A 16,919-nucleotide genomic window follows, 5' to 3' on the forward strand; every position below is an offset into this window, starting at 1 on the left:
AAAAAAAAAAAAAAAAAAAAAAAATCTGCACAAAACTTAATCCGATCAATTGTTCCCATTGTGAGAAAGAGGGAACAGCAAAGCAAATGTCAATTTGTGTGAAGGATGCCTTGCCGATGGCCAATGAAATTAAGTCATAGCTGCCCTAACTTAATAATTCAATCACTGAATTAACTGGCTTCATGCAGCATTATCTGTAGATGTGGGTCTCTGGGTTTGGCCACTTTAATAGAATCACTGACCCATCTGGAGGACCATCTGACCTTACACCTCTTTCCTCTACTCCCACCCGGACTGGCATGATGCCCTCCTGGTGACTGCCCAGGGACCACCCTGGCCTCCCACAGTGCAAGCTCCTCACAGCCAAGAGAGCTCCCAGGCACCGTGGTGGCCGTGTCACTCTGTCTACCCCTTCAATGGCCTCACGCTCGGGATGGTGTCTCAGGTCTTCAGTGTGGCTTCAATGGGACATGCCGGGCCTGGCCCTGAGCACACTCTCCATCTTAATTTGTCACATCTGTTTTTGTCCTCTCACTTAAGGTCAAATTCCCTTATGATTGTCTGGGCTCTTGCTGGACTTCTGATGTCTCTGTGTACCCTCAGGACTCTGGCATCATAGCCAGGGAGATCTGGCCTAAGAGTCTTCACCCTGCCTCTTGTACCACTCGGAGGCTCTCCTGTCCTATCTGATTATCGCAATCTCATCCCCAGTCTTCCATCTGTATATACCCTTGCTCCTTCCTACCCCAGGGCCTTTGCTAAGGCTATTCCTACTGCTACAGCATCCTTCCTGCTTTTCCCTCTGGTTCCCCCCTTATCCTTCCTGTCTTCCATCAGGACACAGGTAGGTCAGCAGTAAACAGATGGGAAAGCTCTCCCTCACACTATGCAGGTGACCCTGCTCCCTGTTGATAGGTCCCTAAGCCTTCCAGTCCTGGTTCTTCCTGACATCATTGAAATGTTAATACTAGGGCCGAGGAGGTTAGGTGGCCTGCCTTGCAAGTGCAAGGACCCAAGTTCAATAAATAAATTAAAAAAAAAAAGTTAATACTGGCTATTGTCTTCTCTCTCCCAGCTGGGTTAGGGTGGGGCCTCCCTTATCTGTTCTTCCTCTCATCCTGGAGCCTCAGGCTGCCTGGCAAGAAAGAGCTCTAAGTACCCCCCACTGACCCAAGCTCCCTGGTTGCTTAAGCATTGAGTTTGCCATCTGAGGATGACTCACTGGAACAGTGGTCAGGCACCCACCTATGGGACCTCTGCCTTGACTGGCTGTCTCTTTGCAGGCTAGAGACGGTGCTGTCCCCAGCCCAGCTGGGAGACTGTGCCTCCGCCCAGAATATCCACCCATCCAAGGGGACCTATCTAGGCCCATACCTCCTCTCACCTGACTTGGTTTTGAAAGCCTTTCACCCACCACCCCCTCATTTATTTGTCCAAATGCCCGCTGCATTCATGATGCAGCCAGAAGCTGTTTCCTCACAGGCTGAAGCCCCAAGTGATGGAATCATTCATCCCCTCCTCCCCACAGTTCCCTGCAGCACCCCATGCCCTACCTGCGCTCCTGGCTGACTGAGCCTCTGTCGGTTTGATCACTTTCCACGAATGCCCTTCCTGCCAGTGGAGGGGATGGGGGGAGCCCAGCCAGAAGCAAAATGCCCAATGTCACTGCACGGTCACAGTGTCACCATCGAGCGGAAGGTCTGTGCCGTGATGCAGGCTTCCTCGGATTCTCTCGGGTGGCTGCCCTTCCTTCTGTGTCCCAGGCACCAGATGCAGCAGCCTCCTAACTGGATGGCCAGCCCTGGGACTGCCTCCGCCCATCACGGCCTTAGTACATCTGCAGAAAGCATGACTTTCTTTCAACAAACTCCCACCCAGCTCAAAAGCATAAGGTAATTATACCTCATGTCTAAATGCTTTTGCTGGTTTTTAAGGTTGTTTGCAATGCCTACCATGCCACCCTTAAACTCTGCTCTCTGCTCTATCGGACTGACCCCCTCCATGCCACAGAAACAGTCCTCAATCGTATAGATTTCCTCCTTCTAACTTTCCATATCCTATTTCCAGCCCCCAAATCATATTCAAGTCTTCTCTTGAAAGTCAAACTTCACGTAACCAGAGTCTGGCCTGGGCTTACACCTCGGAGAACACAAAGGCCCCGCTTAAGTGCCCGCTAAAGCCCTTGCCAGCTGCCGCTGTTCCCAGCAGTTTCATCTGGACTTGTTCTTTGCCCTTTCCCTTCCTCTCCTCTCCTCCTCTCTCCTTTCCTCCCATCATCTCCTCTCCTGTTCTCTCTTCTTTTTCTTCCAATAGGACCCTTGGCTCCTCAAAAGCTGAGGACTGTGCCTCCCTCTCCTGCCTCCCTGAGAGAACATGAAATGCCTCGTACAGCATAGACAAGTGCCCAGGGCTGGCACGGCACTGGCTGTTGAAGCCCTAGGACCAGAGTGGGGTCTGCGCTCCAGACAGGTGCGTTCTTGCTAACTCCACAGCCACCAGGTCCCTGTGGCCATGAAGAGGCGCTTGAAACACAAGCAGAGTGAGCTGCGTGCGATGTGCTGCGGGTATAGCTCGGGCTGGGTTTCGAAGACAGTGTGAAAGTCTGCAAACTTAGTTATGGTCATATTGTTTAGATGCCGAAGTGATAATATTTTAGATATGTTGGGTTAAATAAAATATATTATTAAAATAGTTTCACTGGTTTCTTTTCGCTTTTGCAATGTGGCAGTTAGAAAGCTCTATATTACCTGTGTAACTTACATCTGTAGCTCACGTTGCAGATTGTTAGCCCAGGTTGAGATGGGGTGTCAGTGTCCGAGGGGCCCCAGGGGCATGGAGGCTGACAATGCCTTTGGAACGCAAGGAAGCAGACCCAGAGAGGGACAGTGCTGTGCCCAAGGTCACACAGGTGTGAGGCCAGGGCAGTGGGGGCTGGAACTCTCTTCCTGGTCCTTCATGGCTTCGGGCAGCTGGTGTCCCACACTGTGGGAGCCATGGGCTGGTGCTCGCAGGAGGTCCCAAGCAGCAGGGACCTCAGCCTCAGATGCGGCTTCCCGGAGGCTCCCACTCAAGCTGTCTTCGCCCACTTGCTATGCCAGCTGCACGTCCAGACATCCACAGGGCAGGAGATGTTAGTAGATAATCAATAGTCCAATAGGGCAGGCTGGAGAGACCCAACCCAATTATGTTGTTCAGATACGTGTCTGTAACTAAAAGGCATCTGAGAAATCACTGTCACCGTCTCCAAGGGGGAGAGAAATCCTGTCATTATGTCCAATTGGATTTACATTGACTGTTGTCTTGCGGAAGATGCTGTCTCCCTGCAAACTGTCACTTGGGTGTTGCAGCCACACGTGCGTGTGCACACACAGACACGCACACACACAGACCCTTTCCTGGGACACTTTGGGAAAGGTTCTGGTCAGAACTTCTCTGCACAGGTGGCCCAGTATGGCCCCTGAAAGGACAACTTCCTTAGTCTCACCTTGAAGTTCCAAGTCTTGCGACCCCAATTCATCTGAGTCGTCCCAGACAGGTGCGATGTCGCCTACAAGCCCTGCGTTCAGGAAACTCCTCCAATAGAAGCAAATGGATGAGGAGAGGAAGCCCTTCAAAATCAGCTATTTGCATGTCACTTCATTTATATGATTTCAGAATCGCACTAGGACAATGCCAGGAGCCTCCCAAATGTCAGCACAGACAGTCGCACAAGGGTAAGCGATTGTCACCTGCACTGTGGACACCCAGGGACTGCTTGAGAGAAGTTAAGTAGTTCAGGGTTTACCACGGAACATTTTGGTACGTTATTCGTCAGTCAAACCAAAGTTCACAAAAGAGCATGTCTGGGATGATCCAATTTAGGAAAGCTAATTTATTCTCAAATCTATACCTACAAGGTTTAGTGTGAAATGCAGACGGGCCAGCTCTGGACGGGTGTTTGCCACCCGCTATGATGTTGACAGCAATTAGTGCCAGGGAAAGGAGATAATGCGTGCAGGAGGAGCTCGGAGAGGTGAAGTTTGGTTACTTCCCAGTCGTAATTCTCTGTGCTCCTGTATCTTTGGAAGACATCTCTAGCACCAGTTCCTGTCACTTTGTTCTCGCACTTCCATTATGACATAGATCACGCATACAGAAGAGGGCACAAATGTGTCTTCTACGGGAGAATAACTGTGCCGTGACTCCTACTCCAGTCGAGAAGTGAAACCTTGCCGGAAGCTGCCAAGCCGTGATGCCCTGGGCACAGTTGCTGCCCCTGGAGTTGAACTTTGGTAACAATATGCTTTTGTTGCAAATCATCTCTATAATTGAAATATATATATATATATATATTGCTTTTGCCTTCCCACAAAAGTAATGTATGTTGATTATAAGCAGTTTCAGTTTCAGTGGTTCGAAGGCGTCCAGTGTGCGAAAGCACAGTAATTTACCTAACTGCTGTCTGTGGAATGGACGTGTCCATGGACTGCCCTGGTAACAATGCCCATCACCTCGCTTCTTCTCACCCACGCAACTCTCAACTATCCAAAGCTCCTAGGAGTGGCATGGATAGGTGAAAGAGCAGGCCTTTTTCCTTGGTAGACAGAGCTCCCTCAAAAGCCCACTTCCCCACAAGCCCGCTGTTTCCTCATGGAAGGCGGTGGAGCACAGAGGCTTTGGGAACCTGCAGGCACCACCTGGCACCCTTTCTTGCCTCAGCGACCTTAGGACCGTGCTCACCTCCTTCATCCTCTGAGCTTCCGTGCTTCCTGCCCCAAAAGGAAGTGAAAGCCCCCTGCCTGCCTCTCTCAGGAGGAGAGCTGTAGAGGTGGCCCCCTCTTCTATACGTCCTGGCCAGCTGTTTATGGGCTCAGAACCTTGGTCACCAAAACCTTGAAGTTTCCAGAAGGACCCTGGAATTTAGGGTGGTGGGGACCTTTCCGTGTGCTGTGGTCAGGGCACATAGTATAACCTTTGTCGTATACCTGTGGTTTGTTCACATTTATTGCACCTACCATGTCCTAAGCCTTGTGCCAGGCTCCAAAGACACAGTGGTGAGTTAATCAGTCCTCCTGCCCTCATGGAGGTCACAGGGAGTAGGGCCTGACCAGTAATCAACTTTCCCATTTAGAAATGGGAAAATCCCACATCGCAGTCCATGGAGCTCTGCAGTGCTCTGTGGGCAAGGGAGAGGCTGGGACATAGAGCCCACACTGGGGCGTCCTTTGGCAGGGGCAGGCTGGGAGCTGAGGTGGGAGAAAAGAGCCCAGTTAGTCTTCAGCTCTAGAAGAACTAGGATGGGCAAAAAGGAGGCAGAGTAGGGTTAGTGAAGCTCTGGGTACTGAGTGGAATGGGCCAGGAACCCTCAGGCAGGGGGCTCCCTAGGGTGGGGGCACCAAGGCCCAACCGGCCCACAAGGCTGGTTGCCTCCCCCATGGGTGGTTACTTCTGCAGGGCTTCCTGTGCTCTTCCGAGGGACCCGGGTAGTCCAGGTCCCCAGAGATCCATCCACGTGGAAGGAAGTGGAGGCCACAGCCCTGGCTCCCTGGATTCTCCAAGCTCTGCATGAGACTGCAAGGAAAATTTGAAGAGAGAGCCCAGCACTCTCAGGGTGTTGGGTATAAGCTGTTCTCCAAGGCAGAGTCTTTGCATTTCCCATTCATTGGGCTTTCTTAGAGAAGGGGTTTGCATCCCAGAGAAAGAAATATGAGAAGACTCAGCCCAGGGGCCAGAATAACAGCTGGAACCTGCAGGGGTCCCAGGCCTTGCTGGGCCTCAGGGAGATGGCCGGTGCTTTCCTGCAGGGCCCCAAGACAGAGGGTGGCAGCACCTGGGCCCCTGACCCACTTTCCTTCCCTGCTCAGGCAGTGTCGATGGCCTTGGGGGAAAGACACAGATCGACTTCATTGACCGAGCCTGGTGCCCCTCAGTCATATGGGCAGAAAGAGGGAGGGCGCTGAGCAGGGAGAGGCGGAACCGGCAGGGGGCGCCCCTGCCCGCTGCCCCTGGCCGGGTCCGCCAGTGTGTGCTTCTAAAGAAAACCCAGGAGCAGCCGAGCAGAAAGGCAGTGCCCAGGGAACCATGCTGCCAGGAGGGCTCCTGCGCCTTCTCTGGAGTCTGTCAGCAAACCCGCTCTGGGAAGGCACTGGCAGGGGAGAGAGAGCGGACCCCAAGTCCCCATGGGGGGGGGCGTGGCGAAGCAGCCTGGCAGGGCACCGGAGAGGACCCCGTGCTTTCGGGCTGCTGGCCTCCGAGAGGTGGGGCGAGGGCGGCCCGTGTGACGGGCAGATGGCTTTGAGGTGAAGCTCTTCGTCACCTTGGGGAGAAGCAGAACAGGGCTTGGCGTCCCTGCCACACTCGCCCAGGCCCTTGCCCTATTCCACGTCAGGAAGGGGTGTCCGTCCACCACCCCAGGCAGGCTTGTGTCCTTCCTCCTGGCAGTCGGAGTCACAGAACATTTCATCTGGAAAAAACTTTTGTTAAGGAATCCTTGGCCAGGTTTTGTGTTCCAACCCCACAGTTTATTTTTAAATTATGGGCTCTGAACAAAATATTACAGGGAAGCCAAATATTCAAAACAGAGCAGGGCAAAGATATTCCAGACAAAAGGGAGATGACAGAGCTAAAATGATCTTCATATGGTCTTAGAAAACATCCCACAAAAACTCCTGGGCCAGTTCAATACCCTTTCTGTTGTTGGGGGAAACTGAGGCATGGGACAGGTGCTGGCAAAGGACTGGCACTCAGTAAATACTTGCTGAATAAGAGACTACAGCCTTTGCACTGTCCCCTCCATTTTCCTACAAACACAGCTACTTTGTGAAGAGACTAAAGGGCGCTTGAATTTCAGAGAGGGTCCTTAATTGCCTATGTTTGAAATGTATTGCACTTGAAATACATTTCTCCTACCTTAATTGAGAGAACAAAAGCAGAGTGGCTAGACCAGGGAGGATGAAAAGAGGCCACACTTTGCATTTGAGATGGGAGCGGGGACCCTTTGTTGTCCTGTGTCCAAGTCATCTTCAAAGTTCTCTGCTAAACAGAGATGCTCATGGGTCACCATGGCAACAACCACATCCGACCCACCGCCAGCCCTGGTTGTGCTTGGCTTCCAGAGAGCTGGGTGGGGATACAGGGTGAGGATGGGCCCAGCCAGCTCCGCAGTCATCCTTACGAGGTATGGGGAAGGGGAGTCTGTCACCACCCTGGTGGCTGTCCCTTCCCCTACAAATACAAATGTGCAGCCCCTGTGCCCCTGTACAACCAGGAGCCGGGGCTCCCCAATAAAAGTGGGAGGGGAAGAGAGCTGACTCTGCCACCCTTCAGCCATCACTGTGCTGCTGGAGGCTGGAGCTGCCATCACTGGGCTTGGGGGGCTCTGGAACGGAGGTGCTGGGTGGGCATCTGGAATCTGCAGATCTGGGGGAGACGGCGTATATACCCACCCAAGTGATGGGCCTGAAGACGACGAGAAGCAAATGGTCCAAGGAGCAAGGCTGGAGCAGCAGGCACAAAGGGGCCAGTAAAGCTGATGAGAGTGTCAGGCAAGTGTGGCAGTTTGGGAGCCCCAAGAAAGTGGCAACCATAGGCTGGGGTAGGGAAGAGCTGTTCCCCACAGCCCAAGGTCACTGGGTGGGAAGGGGCAGAATGCCTCTCACCGAAAGTGTGCTAGGGCACCGCTGGGGCTGCCTGTCCTGCAGGGCCCTGGACTGCGGCCTTAGTGTGCGTCGTACCCCATGAGTCAGTATGAAATACACTGGGCCTGGGGCTCAGGCCTTGCCATCTTTCCCATCTTCCTGAGCCAGACCCTGCAGGGTGCTAGCGATAGCTGTCATGTGCCAGTATAGGTCTCCTAAACACAGTGGTGGGGACAGCTGGGTGTCTCTAGGTCTTGCAGAACTGGCACAGCGCCACAGCATTTCTGGTGCATTTATCTCTTTTGAGCCTCACAACAGCCCTTTGAGGTGCTACTGTTTCTGTGTTTATGCAACAAGTCAAGAAACCTACCAAGATTCAAGGCTGACCAGGCAGCCTGTGTCCATAGGCAATGATTTTACCAGACCCTGCCACCACTTCCTGGCCGGCAGGATGTCAGGGCTGCTGCAGGAGCTGGGACGGCAGTCTGACTGGCCTCCTCTTCGCCCTTCCATCAGTCACTTTCTTGGCGACATCGCAGGCAGGGCCCAGGGTTTTGGTGTGTCCCTGGCAGGCCCGCTTTCTGACTCCTGTAGCTCGTGACTCAAGCCTGAAGGCTATGCTCCTGTGGGTGGATGGCTGCTGTGGCAGGAGCAGGCCCAGTGGCGACAGCAATGTAGTGAGACCTCTATCCCGGGAGGAGGCTGGGAAGGCCTGAGGGACTAGCTCCAGGGGCCAGCGCTCCCTCCTGCCGTGTGTCACTCAGCCAGTGTGGGTTAGGCTTGGAGGACACCCATACAATTCAGGTCTTTAAGAAAAGGTACAAAATTACTTGTTTGAGAGCATTCACAAACATGAGTATTTATTTAGAATGAGAAAAAAAATAGTAAGCTACACGCTTCACAGTGCTGACAAATACAAAACACATCATTGTTCCAGCACGTTGTGAGGACTCCCCTATCCGTGCAAGGCCCCAAGTAAGCAGGAACTCTCTGGGCTTACACTTCCCTGGCTTTCTAGGCAACCAGCTCTTCCCTCCACAGCAATTTAAGGAGAGTGAGAAGACTGGTCCTTGCTCTGGGGCACCATCTTCTTCTTCAGGGGCTGGGCAGGCCCACCCCTGGGATCTGGCACAGCTAGCAGGGACAAAGGCTCTGACCCAAGAAACAAGGCTGACCTTCTCCGTAGACTGGTGACAGGGATTCAAGTGAGCAACAGATGCTTACCAAGTACCTTTCACGTGCCAGTGCTGTGCTGTGGGCCACAGGGACACAGCCAGAAGAACTGGCTGTGCAAACGGGTACAGAGCCTGACACATATTAGCTGCTTGTCACCATGGGTTTCCTTCCTGTCTCCCACTTTCTGGGCACACTCGGAAGTAAGGCAGTATCCAGCAGAGCAATCCTACAACAGCCCATGTGCCAGTATCCTGGTCTTGGACACCAGGGCACCTTCTGCTCCCCACTTGTCAAAGCAGCAGCTACTCTTCTGGTGATATAGGGCAGGATGCCCAAGCGCTAGAGGTCAGCAAGACCATTGGACTGTCCAGACCAAGCCCAGACCTTCTGAACAGAGCCAGAACCGGCATCTTCCCAGCTCCTGGGCACAGCCAGGTCTCCTGGGTCTCAAGCGCCACCTGTTCCCAGCCTGTCTGCCCCCAGCCCTCCCCAAACACAGTGGGATTCTACCCCACGGCATGAAGTCACCCAGCAGTGTAGCCCCGGTAACCGTCTGGGGCCTCGCCCACAGACACCCCCCGACACACACTGGTTTCCAGGGGCCCAGGACTTCTGCACGCGCTCCACGCTGCGCAGTGTGTCTCTGCCCAGGTGCCCAAAGGACCGGGAGGGAAGGGGAGCCGTGTCACGCCGTGAGATTTCAGGACTGGACTGGTTTGAGTGACAGAAGCCAGCGATCCGAAGCGCCCCTTGTCGGGGACGGAGGTGAGGACAAGAGTCCGAGGCGACCTCCCTCAGGGGCCACGGAGGAAGATAAGCGTCGGAGGACCCAGGCACTGACATTTCCCTCCGTGTAGGCCCTTTCCGGTGTGGCCGAGGAGCCATCTGGCGGGTGCGGCCTAGGCGCCACCTGCTGGTGCCAGTGCGCGGAGTCCACGCGGTCTGGTGCCGTCACCTGGTGGCTCATTGAGGAATTGCAAGCCGGCCGCTGTACCCTGAGGAACGGAGACTGAGTGGCTGCGGCAGTTTAGAGCCCCTCCCGAAGGCCAGGCCGAGACCCGCTGTGCCTCTGTGCACAGAGCCGGCTTTCGCAGCCCCTTGCGTTCCCGGGGCTTGGCCTCTCAGAGTGGCTTCCTTTGTTCCTGTCCCCATCTCTTTGGCCTAATTCTCCAAGCTTCCGTTTCTCCCCCTGAAACTCTAACAATACCTCGTGCCAGGCTGGGGACCAAGGGGGCAAAACGACCCCACAGCCGCTGGGCCAGCTCCCCGCTCCCCCAGGCTTTGGTCCGGGTGCTGGGAGGTCAGAGATGGGCTACGCCAGGGCACAAGGCGCTTTGCCCCAGGTGGGCAACGCAGCAGGTGACCCCCCAAGCCGCCCCCTCCCCTCAAGAGTCCTGGAGCCTCTGGGGCAACTTCCGGGCCCCCTGACTGGGGAGATGGACTTTAGCGAAGCTGAGGCCAAGCAGCCCTCCCGTGGGGCTGGGTCCCCCTGGGTAAGGTGTTGGGGGTCCTTCAAGCAAAGCCCTGCCAGGAGAGGCACAGCCCCGTCTCATGACCAGCCACCGATGGCTGTCTCTGGGACAGGTTCCGTTCCAGCCTGTGGGGGCCTGGCCAGCCAGAGCCCTGTGCCCCTCACCGCCCTGTACCTGTCCAGGGCTCCACCCTCACCATTCATTCCATGTGGGGGCCACTGCAGAGTACGGGTAGGAGGATTAAAACGGAGAGGACAACGGTGACAAGACATAGTTGCTTTATTTGGGCAGCCCGGGGCTCAGAGCGGAGGCAAAGGCAAGAACCTCATCATCCTGTAACAGAGGATTCAGAGGGAGCAAGAAGAAACAAGAGTGACCACATTGGGGGGTCCGGAAACATCACCTAGAGGAGGCCACAGTGGACGGAGCCTGGAAGGCCACTGCAGGTGAGACTGCAGCTGGTGCCCTGGGCACACGGGGTCCACTTGGGGACCTTTGAAAAACTCCAGCGCCCATACTGCACCTGAGACCAATCATTTCTGAGTCTTGGGGGTGCTGATTGTGTCCCCCAGTCTAAGTGCCATGGAAGTGAGCCTTGAGAGGTTATGAGGTTTAGATCAGGTCATGGGTGGGGCCCTAAGGGTGGATCAATGCCCCCATCCAAAGAGGAAGCAACAGAGATCTCTGAATATGTGCTCATGTGGCACCAGGAAGAGGGGCTCTCCCTGTGAACCTCACCGTGCTGGCTCTGCATTCTCAGACTTCCAGCCCCCATATCCAGGAGAAATAAATGCAGAATGATTAAGGCACTCAGTCTGTGGTAGTGTTGTCATGGCATGAACTAAAACAGACAGTAGGAGGAGAGGAGGCAACTGAAGAGTTTGAAGCTCCCAAGTTTCAGTGTGCAGGCAGGTTTGAGAACCACTAGGCCAAGGCTTGGCGGGAAATACACATGGCAGGAATGTGGAGGGCAGGAGTCAGGGGCAATAAATGAAGGTCAGCAGGTCACAGTGGGCCATTTTCTGCTCTGACCACCTCCTTGTCTGCATTGGAACAGAAGAGAATGACTGAGGGGTCAACAGCTCCCAGAAGGAAATCACTTCTGCATTTCTGAGGATGTACCTGGCTCATCTTTGGATGCCCTGAGCCTGGGAACCAGCTAGCGCTTAGCGTTTGTGGCATTCAATGTCAAACAGCCCGTCAGCCAAATCACACGGTCCCACTTGTGTGACCAGTCTTGGTTGCTTCTGGGGTTGAGGTAGCTGGGCCGATGTGATTGAGGAATGTCAAGAAAATCTACAGAAACTTCAGCCCTTGGGACAGTTGTCTTGAAATCCCACGAATGGTGTTTTTTGTTAGTCCTTGCTTACCCCTTGTCAATTCTATGGCCTGCGGTAGGTGTGCAATGGCTAAAGACACAGAACATCTAGTGTCTGTGGGAGATATCCACAGAGATAGCGACTAACTAGTCATTGACACTGGCCAGAAGTGAAAATGGTGCCATGAAGCTCTCAAAGGCAGGTGCTTCCTTCCTTTTCAAACCAGAACCTCTAGGCATTTTTACTGGATTCTCCCCTGGAATATCATACACCGTTTCCCCAGGGAACGACTAATTTTGCTAATCATAGGACCCAGGTTGATTTTTGCAAGAGGGATTTGGGAGACACTTCTAATAAGAAACACAAGGACATAGTAAACAACTCATGTTTTTTGGCAGGCATGCAAGCAGCTCACACACCATCGTGCTATCGTTAATGTCCTGTTCCAGGCTAGGGCCTCAGGAGATCTGAGGTCAGGTGAATTCTCTAGGCAGTGGTCTCAAGAAGGCCCAGTAGAGGAGTGGGGAGGTGAGCTCAGGAGATGAAGGAGGATGGTGCAGAGTGTGCTAACAAGCAAGTGAAGCCCGAGGCCACTGGGAAATGGGGACCCAGTAAATAGCACACCCCAGAGTTACCCCATGGGAGGAGCAAGGCAGTGGGATGTCACTTACCTACCAGTTTCCATTAGTCACTGACTCCAGATTGCTTCCAGAAGCATTAACTAAGCACTGCAAGCTGGCCTGGAGCATGGCCACACTTTGGTGACCAGAGACCATTCAAAGGGAGGCAAAGGGAGCTGGTGTGTCAGGGCGTAGGGATGGGACACCTCCTGCATCTGCTGCCCAGAGCAGCATGTTCACATGCCAACCCACTCAGAAGCAGCTCAGGACTGTGTCACCCAGCGAGTGCAACCCTGTCCTGAACCCATCCGTTCATCAGCCACCCCACTCAGGAGCACCATCCATGTGCGGGTTAGAGGGAAAAGCAGTCTACACAGCATCAGGCCACCAGGAAGACTCCCAGGTCCCTGAGAACACAGGTGACAGACCTACTGAGTAGCTTCAGGCGCTGGGATGGGGCTGGCCTTGCATGTATTCATGCAGTCATTCAAGAAAGCGGTTGCTTAGATTAACTCTATTGGGAATAGCAGGGAGCAGCTTGGGAAGGGTTTAACTTAGTGGGAAGTACACATTCAAGTACACAGCAAAGTACCCAACAAAGGTGACATAGCTTGTATCTAGATGCCCCCCATGCAAGCCTCATGGACTCATAGGTGGGGCTTTTCAGAGCTGGCTGGATCTAGAATGTGCGATACTTGGGGTTAAGAATGTGTGGTACTAAATCAGTCCACTGATTGATTTAGTGTAGTTCTGGGTGTGGATAATGTGAAGGCCCACTCTGGACATGGGTGGCATCACCAAAAGGCTTGTATCCTGGATGGGATAAAAGGGAAAGGGAGGCTTGCTGCTTCTTGCCTGCCATGCCATGGACCATTTTTCCCTCTGCCATACCACCCTGCCTTGGAGACAGCTGACTACGGATCAAACCCTCTACAAACTGTGAGCCAAAATAAACCTTTCCTTCTTTAACTTTGGGTGTCAGATATTTTGTCTCAACAAAGAAGTAACTAAGACAAAAGGTGATTTTTTCTTGTTGTTGTTTTGCTCATGTCACACAAAACCAGGGACATCATCACATTTTCTCATCTTCATAAGGTGATGATTTTTTAAATGGGGGAACAAAAAAAAGCTAGGTGTGATGATGCCCGCCTGTAATCCCAGCACTAAGAAGCTGAGGCAGAAGGATTGAAAATTCAAACACAGCCTAAGCAAACAACTTAGCAAGACCCTATCTCAAAATACAAAATAAAAAAGGGCTAGGGATATAGCTCAATATGAAGGTCCTATCTGGGTAAATCCCCATTACCACCACCATCAAAAAAAGAGCAGATAGGAGAATTAATTAGATTTTTGAATCATAGTTGTGGAATTTCCTGCAGGTCCTGATACAAAGGGCATTGGCCAGAATTCAGCAGAGGGCCCAGGGATTTAGCTCAGTGGTTCAGCCGCCTGCCTCTCATTCGCAAGGACCCGAGTTTGATCCCTGGTACAAAAAAAAAAAAAAAGACTTCAGCAGGGCCTCAAGACTGACCTCAGGGCTCATATAGGAATTTTTAAGCCTCAGAGTCTCAGACAACAGGCTTCAGTGCCACTGGTTTTAATCACATCACCCATAGACAAGGCAAGAAAACCAGCTCAGCCTGTCTGTCACTTGAGAGATACACAGCCTTCACTTTTTAACAAGGTGGTAAAACTTCCCTTTGGCAAAGAATAGCATGACATTTTTGTAGATATTAATGATCCTGTTTTGCATCAACTTGAAAGCAATACACACGATCTCCATTCCGATGATGATATAAATGGAGAAAAACAAGAAGAAGTGAGGGTGATTTAACTTAATGTCCCCGAACCCGATGGTGGTCAGTGTGACAAAACAGAAATAGAAGGCCTCCTCAAAGTTCATCTCTGTCTCCCAGCAGGGCAAAATGGCAGCTGCACAGGAAATGTAGGCAAAGATCACAAGGGCGATGACAGGGAGGGGGACGTCCAGCCTTTCTACTTCCTGTCCCACCTCATCCAGGTTGCTGATGATGGAGCAGGAGAGTCTTCCCAGCCTCAGCTCAGGACACGAGCTGCTCTTCTCCAGGTTACGTGGGGGCAGTTGGAGCAAGTTCTCTTGCTGTTTGGTGATGAATCTCTCAAACAGCTCTGTGTTGGAACCTGGGGCTGAAGGACACTTGCCAGAATTAGGGCCAGCGAGCTCTCCATCCCCGACGATGATCTGAGGGACAGCTTCATCCACAGGACGGGAGTCAGACTTTCTTCTGCAGTGCAGGAGGGAGCACCACTTGGAGGGGGAAGAGAGGAAGAAAGGGAGTGTGCGTAGCCCATTGTAAGACTTGGATAAAATGGTTGCCAGGACGTCACCTATGTCTGTGAGGACCAAGAACATCAAGGGAATTCCAAAGAGGGCGTACAGCATGCACAAGTACCTGCCAACCCTTGTGACAGGAAACAGGTGGCCGTAACCTGAAAAAGAAGACAAACTCTAGAGTTGTTGTCAGTTTCCCAACCCTCTCAAAAGTTTTAAAGACACTTCCTGGTATTGCTCCTGGCATGACATTGTACACAATGTATTTAAAAATATTCACCTTGAGCTAGAGTATGGATTCTTGGTAAAGCATGTGCTTGGCATGGATAAAGCCCAAGATGCAATCCCTAGCACCAAAAAATGAATAAATAAAAAACAAAATATTCTTCTTGAAGTATTCACCAATCGTGTGGCATTAGGTCTGCTTTGGAGGAAGGATGGTATGATAGCTAACTGTTGTGTCAACTTAAGTAAGAAATATCCAACTGATAGGCTTTGCATAGTTCTAGGTGTGGATGATGGATTTACTGAAGAGGGAAGACTTAGCCTTGGGTATGGGTGGCACCAGTCAATAGGTTTATAGCCCAGATAGAATAAAAAGGCAAAGAAGAAAAAAGGCTCTGCTTCCTGCCTACCATGCCATGGACTGTTTTCCTCTGCCATGTCCCTCTGCAATATAGCCTTGCTTTGGATCCAGCCAATTATGGAGTGAAACCTCCACAAACTGTAAACTAAAGTAAACCTTTCTTCCTTTAACTTGTGAGGGTTGGGCATTTTGACTCAGCAACAAGAGAAGTAACTAAGACAGATGGGAATGAAACCAGCTTCTCTTCAGAATAAGGAGCAACACCTATCCAGATGTTTGACTCCAGACGCTCTTGGCAGGGGACACACACACATTCTGGGGTGAGATGATTGCCTTTCATCCTGCTGAGGCTGCTTCTGAGTGTCCTCAGGAGGATGGGCTCAACTCACTTGGAAGGACAGGAAGAACACAGGTGACAGGCAGTCATATTCACCGCCTTCTTCATCTTCCACGGACCCTTGTTTTTAAGAAGCCACCCTTGACCTCCCTTATGTCCAGACCTCTTCTTTCCTTGTTTTTATACAGTAGGCACTTAGTCTATGCCAGTAGTATGTGTAGCATTAGGGACAATAGAGAGAAGAGAACTGCTGACCTCAGCGCCATTTGTGGCTTAGCAAATGACACAGAGACATTCATAAATGACAGGGAAGCTGTTAGCCTCCCGAATCTAGAAGCTGACAGCCTTGGTTCAAATCCTAGCTCTGCCATTTGCTACACTATTAGTTGATTGCTCACATTTTCAGGTTTCAGATCTATAAAGTAAGAGGTGAGTCTCTACTTACATAGTGACAAGCTGGGAGGATGCCACGGGGTTGGGCATTGCCGCACAGTAAATGACTGAGTGCGGTGTCTTCACCCTCCAGAGCCTATAGGTGCCTACTGCACTTGCTGCGGGTGGGTACTGACCAACATTCCCAGGCCGGTGTCGTTATTACAATTTGAAGATGGGGAAACTGAGGCATGGGAAAATGAAGTGCCACGGCCAAGCATAAATGTGACAAGTAGCGTCTGATCCACAGGGCTGTTCAGGCCGGCACCAGTGCTCCCAACCTCAAGGGCTTTTGCAGAGACGGAGACCTGCCAAGCCAGCAAAGGAAGTAGCGTCCTGGTGTCTCCATCTCCACTGGGGCTGCTCCTCCTGCCCGCCCTGTGCCTCAGCTTCTGCCAACTGAGTGTGAGGGCAGAGAGAAAGCTGCTCGACCACGCAGGTGCTTGCAGCCTCTGGGGTGGGAAAGCTCCGATGACTTCAACATGCAGAGGAGGAAGCTTTTGTGTTTCATGCCTGTGTTTAATTTTTGATGTCATAAAGGATAATTAATTCAGAAAATGCAGCCCAATTATGTAAATTAATTTGAAGGCAATTCCTAGGCTAGCCAGGCACCAACCTCCTCCAGGACCACTGCTCCCTGTGGCAAACTCCTGCCCCAGCCTGTCCTCCTGGGCACAGGGTGGTGCTTGGGATGCCCACATCACCAGGGTCCCCTATGCAGGGGAGCTGTGGCCCTGGAAGGGGGTCCTCAGTTTGCATCTGGAACACCAACGTGTGTACTCAGTGAGTGTTTATAGAGTGCTTACCTCCTGGACTGGGGCTGCGGTAGTGAGAAAAGTAGATACAGGATTCTATCTTGCTGGGCTTCTGGTTTAGTGGGGAGGTAGCTATTAACACAGCAACCATGCCGGACATGGTGGCACACGCCTGTAATCCCAGCACTCGGGAGGCTGAGGCAGGAGGATCACTGTGAGTTCGAGACCAGCCTGGGCTACATAGTGAGTTCCAGGTCAGTCTCAACTACATAGTGAGACCCTGTCTCAAAAAACC

The 16,919-nt window shown here is 52.3% G+C and overlaps 1 protein-coding gene across 2 annotated transcripts in view; it reads right to left on the reverse strand.

Moving 5' to 3' along the window:
* Positions 1-13,192: 13,192 nt before the first annotated feature.
* The window catches only part of Kcnk18 (potassium two pore domain channel subfamily K member 18), a 19,160-nt gene continuing 15,433 nt past the window's right edge, over positions 13,193-16,919 (reverse strand). For both annotated transcript variants that reach the window (XM_033761392.1, XM_010634536.2), the window contains one exon: positions 13,193-14,672. In XM_033761392.1, coding sequence (XP_033617283.1) covers positions 13,873-14,672 — 800 coding nt within the window. In that variant the 3' untranslated portion in view covers positions 13,193-13,872. The remainder of the gene's footprint in view (positions 14,673-16,919) is intronic.

This window comes from Fukomys damarensis, unplaced genomic scaffold (assembly GCF_012274545.1).
Source record: "Fukomys damarensis isolate Sample0158 unplaced genomic scaffold, DMR_v1.0_HiC HiC_scaffold_8, whole genome shotgun sequence".
In the NCBI taxonomy this organism is placed as follows: domain Eukaryota; kingdom Metazoa; phylum Chordata; class Mammalia; order Rodentia; family Bathyergidae; genus Fukomys; species Fukomys damarensis.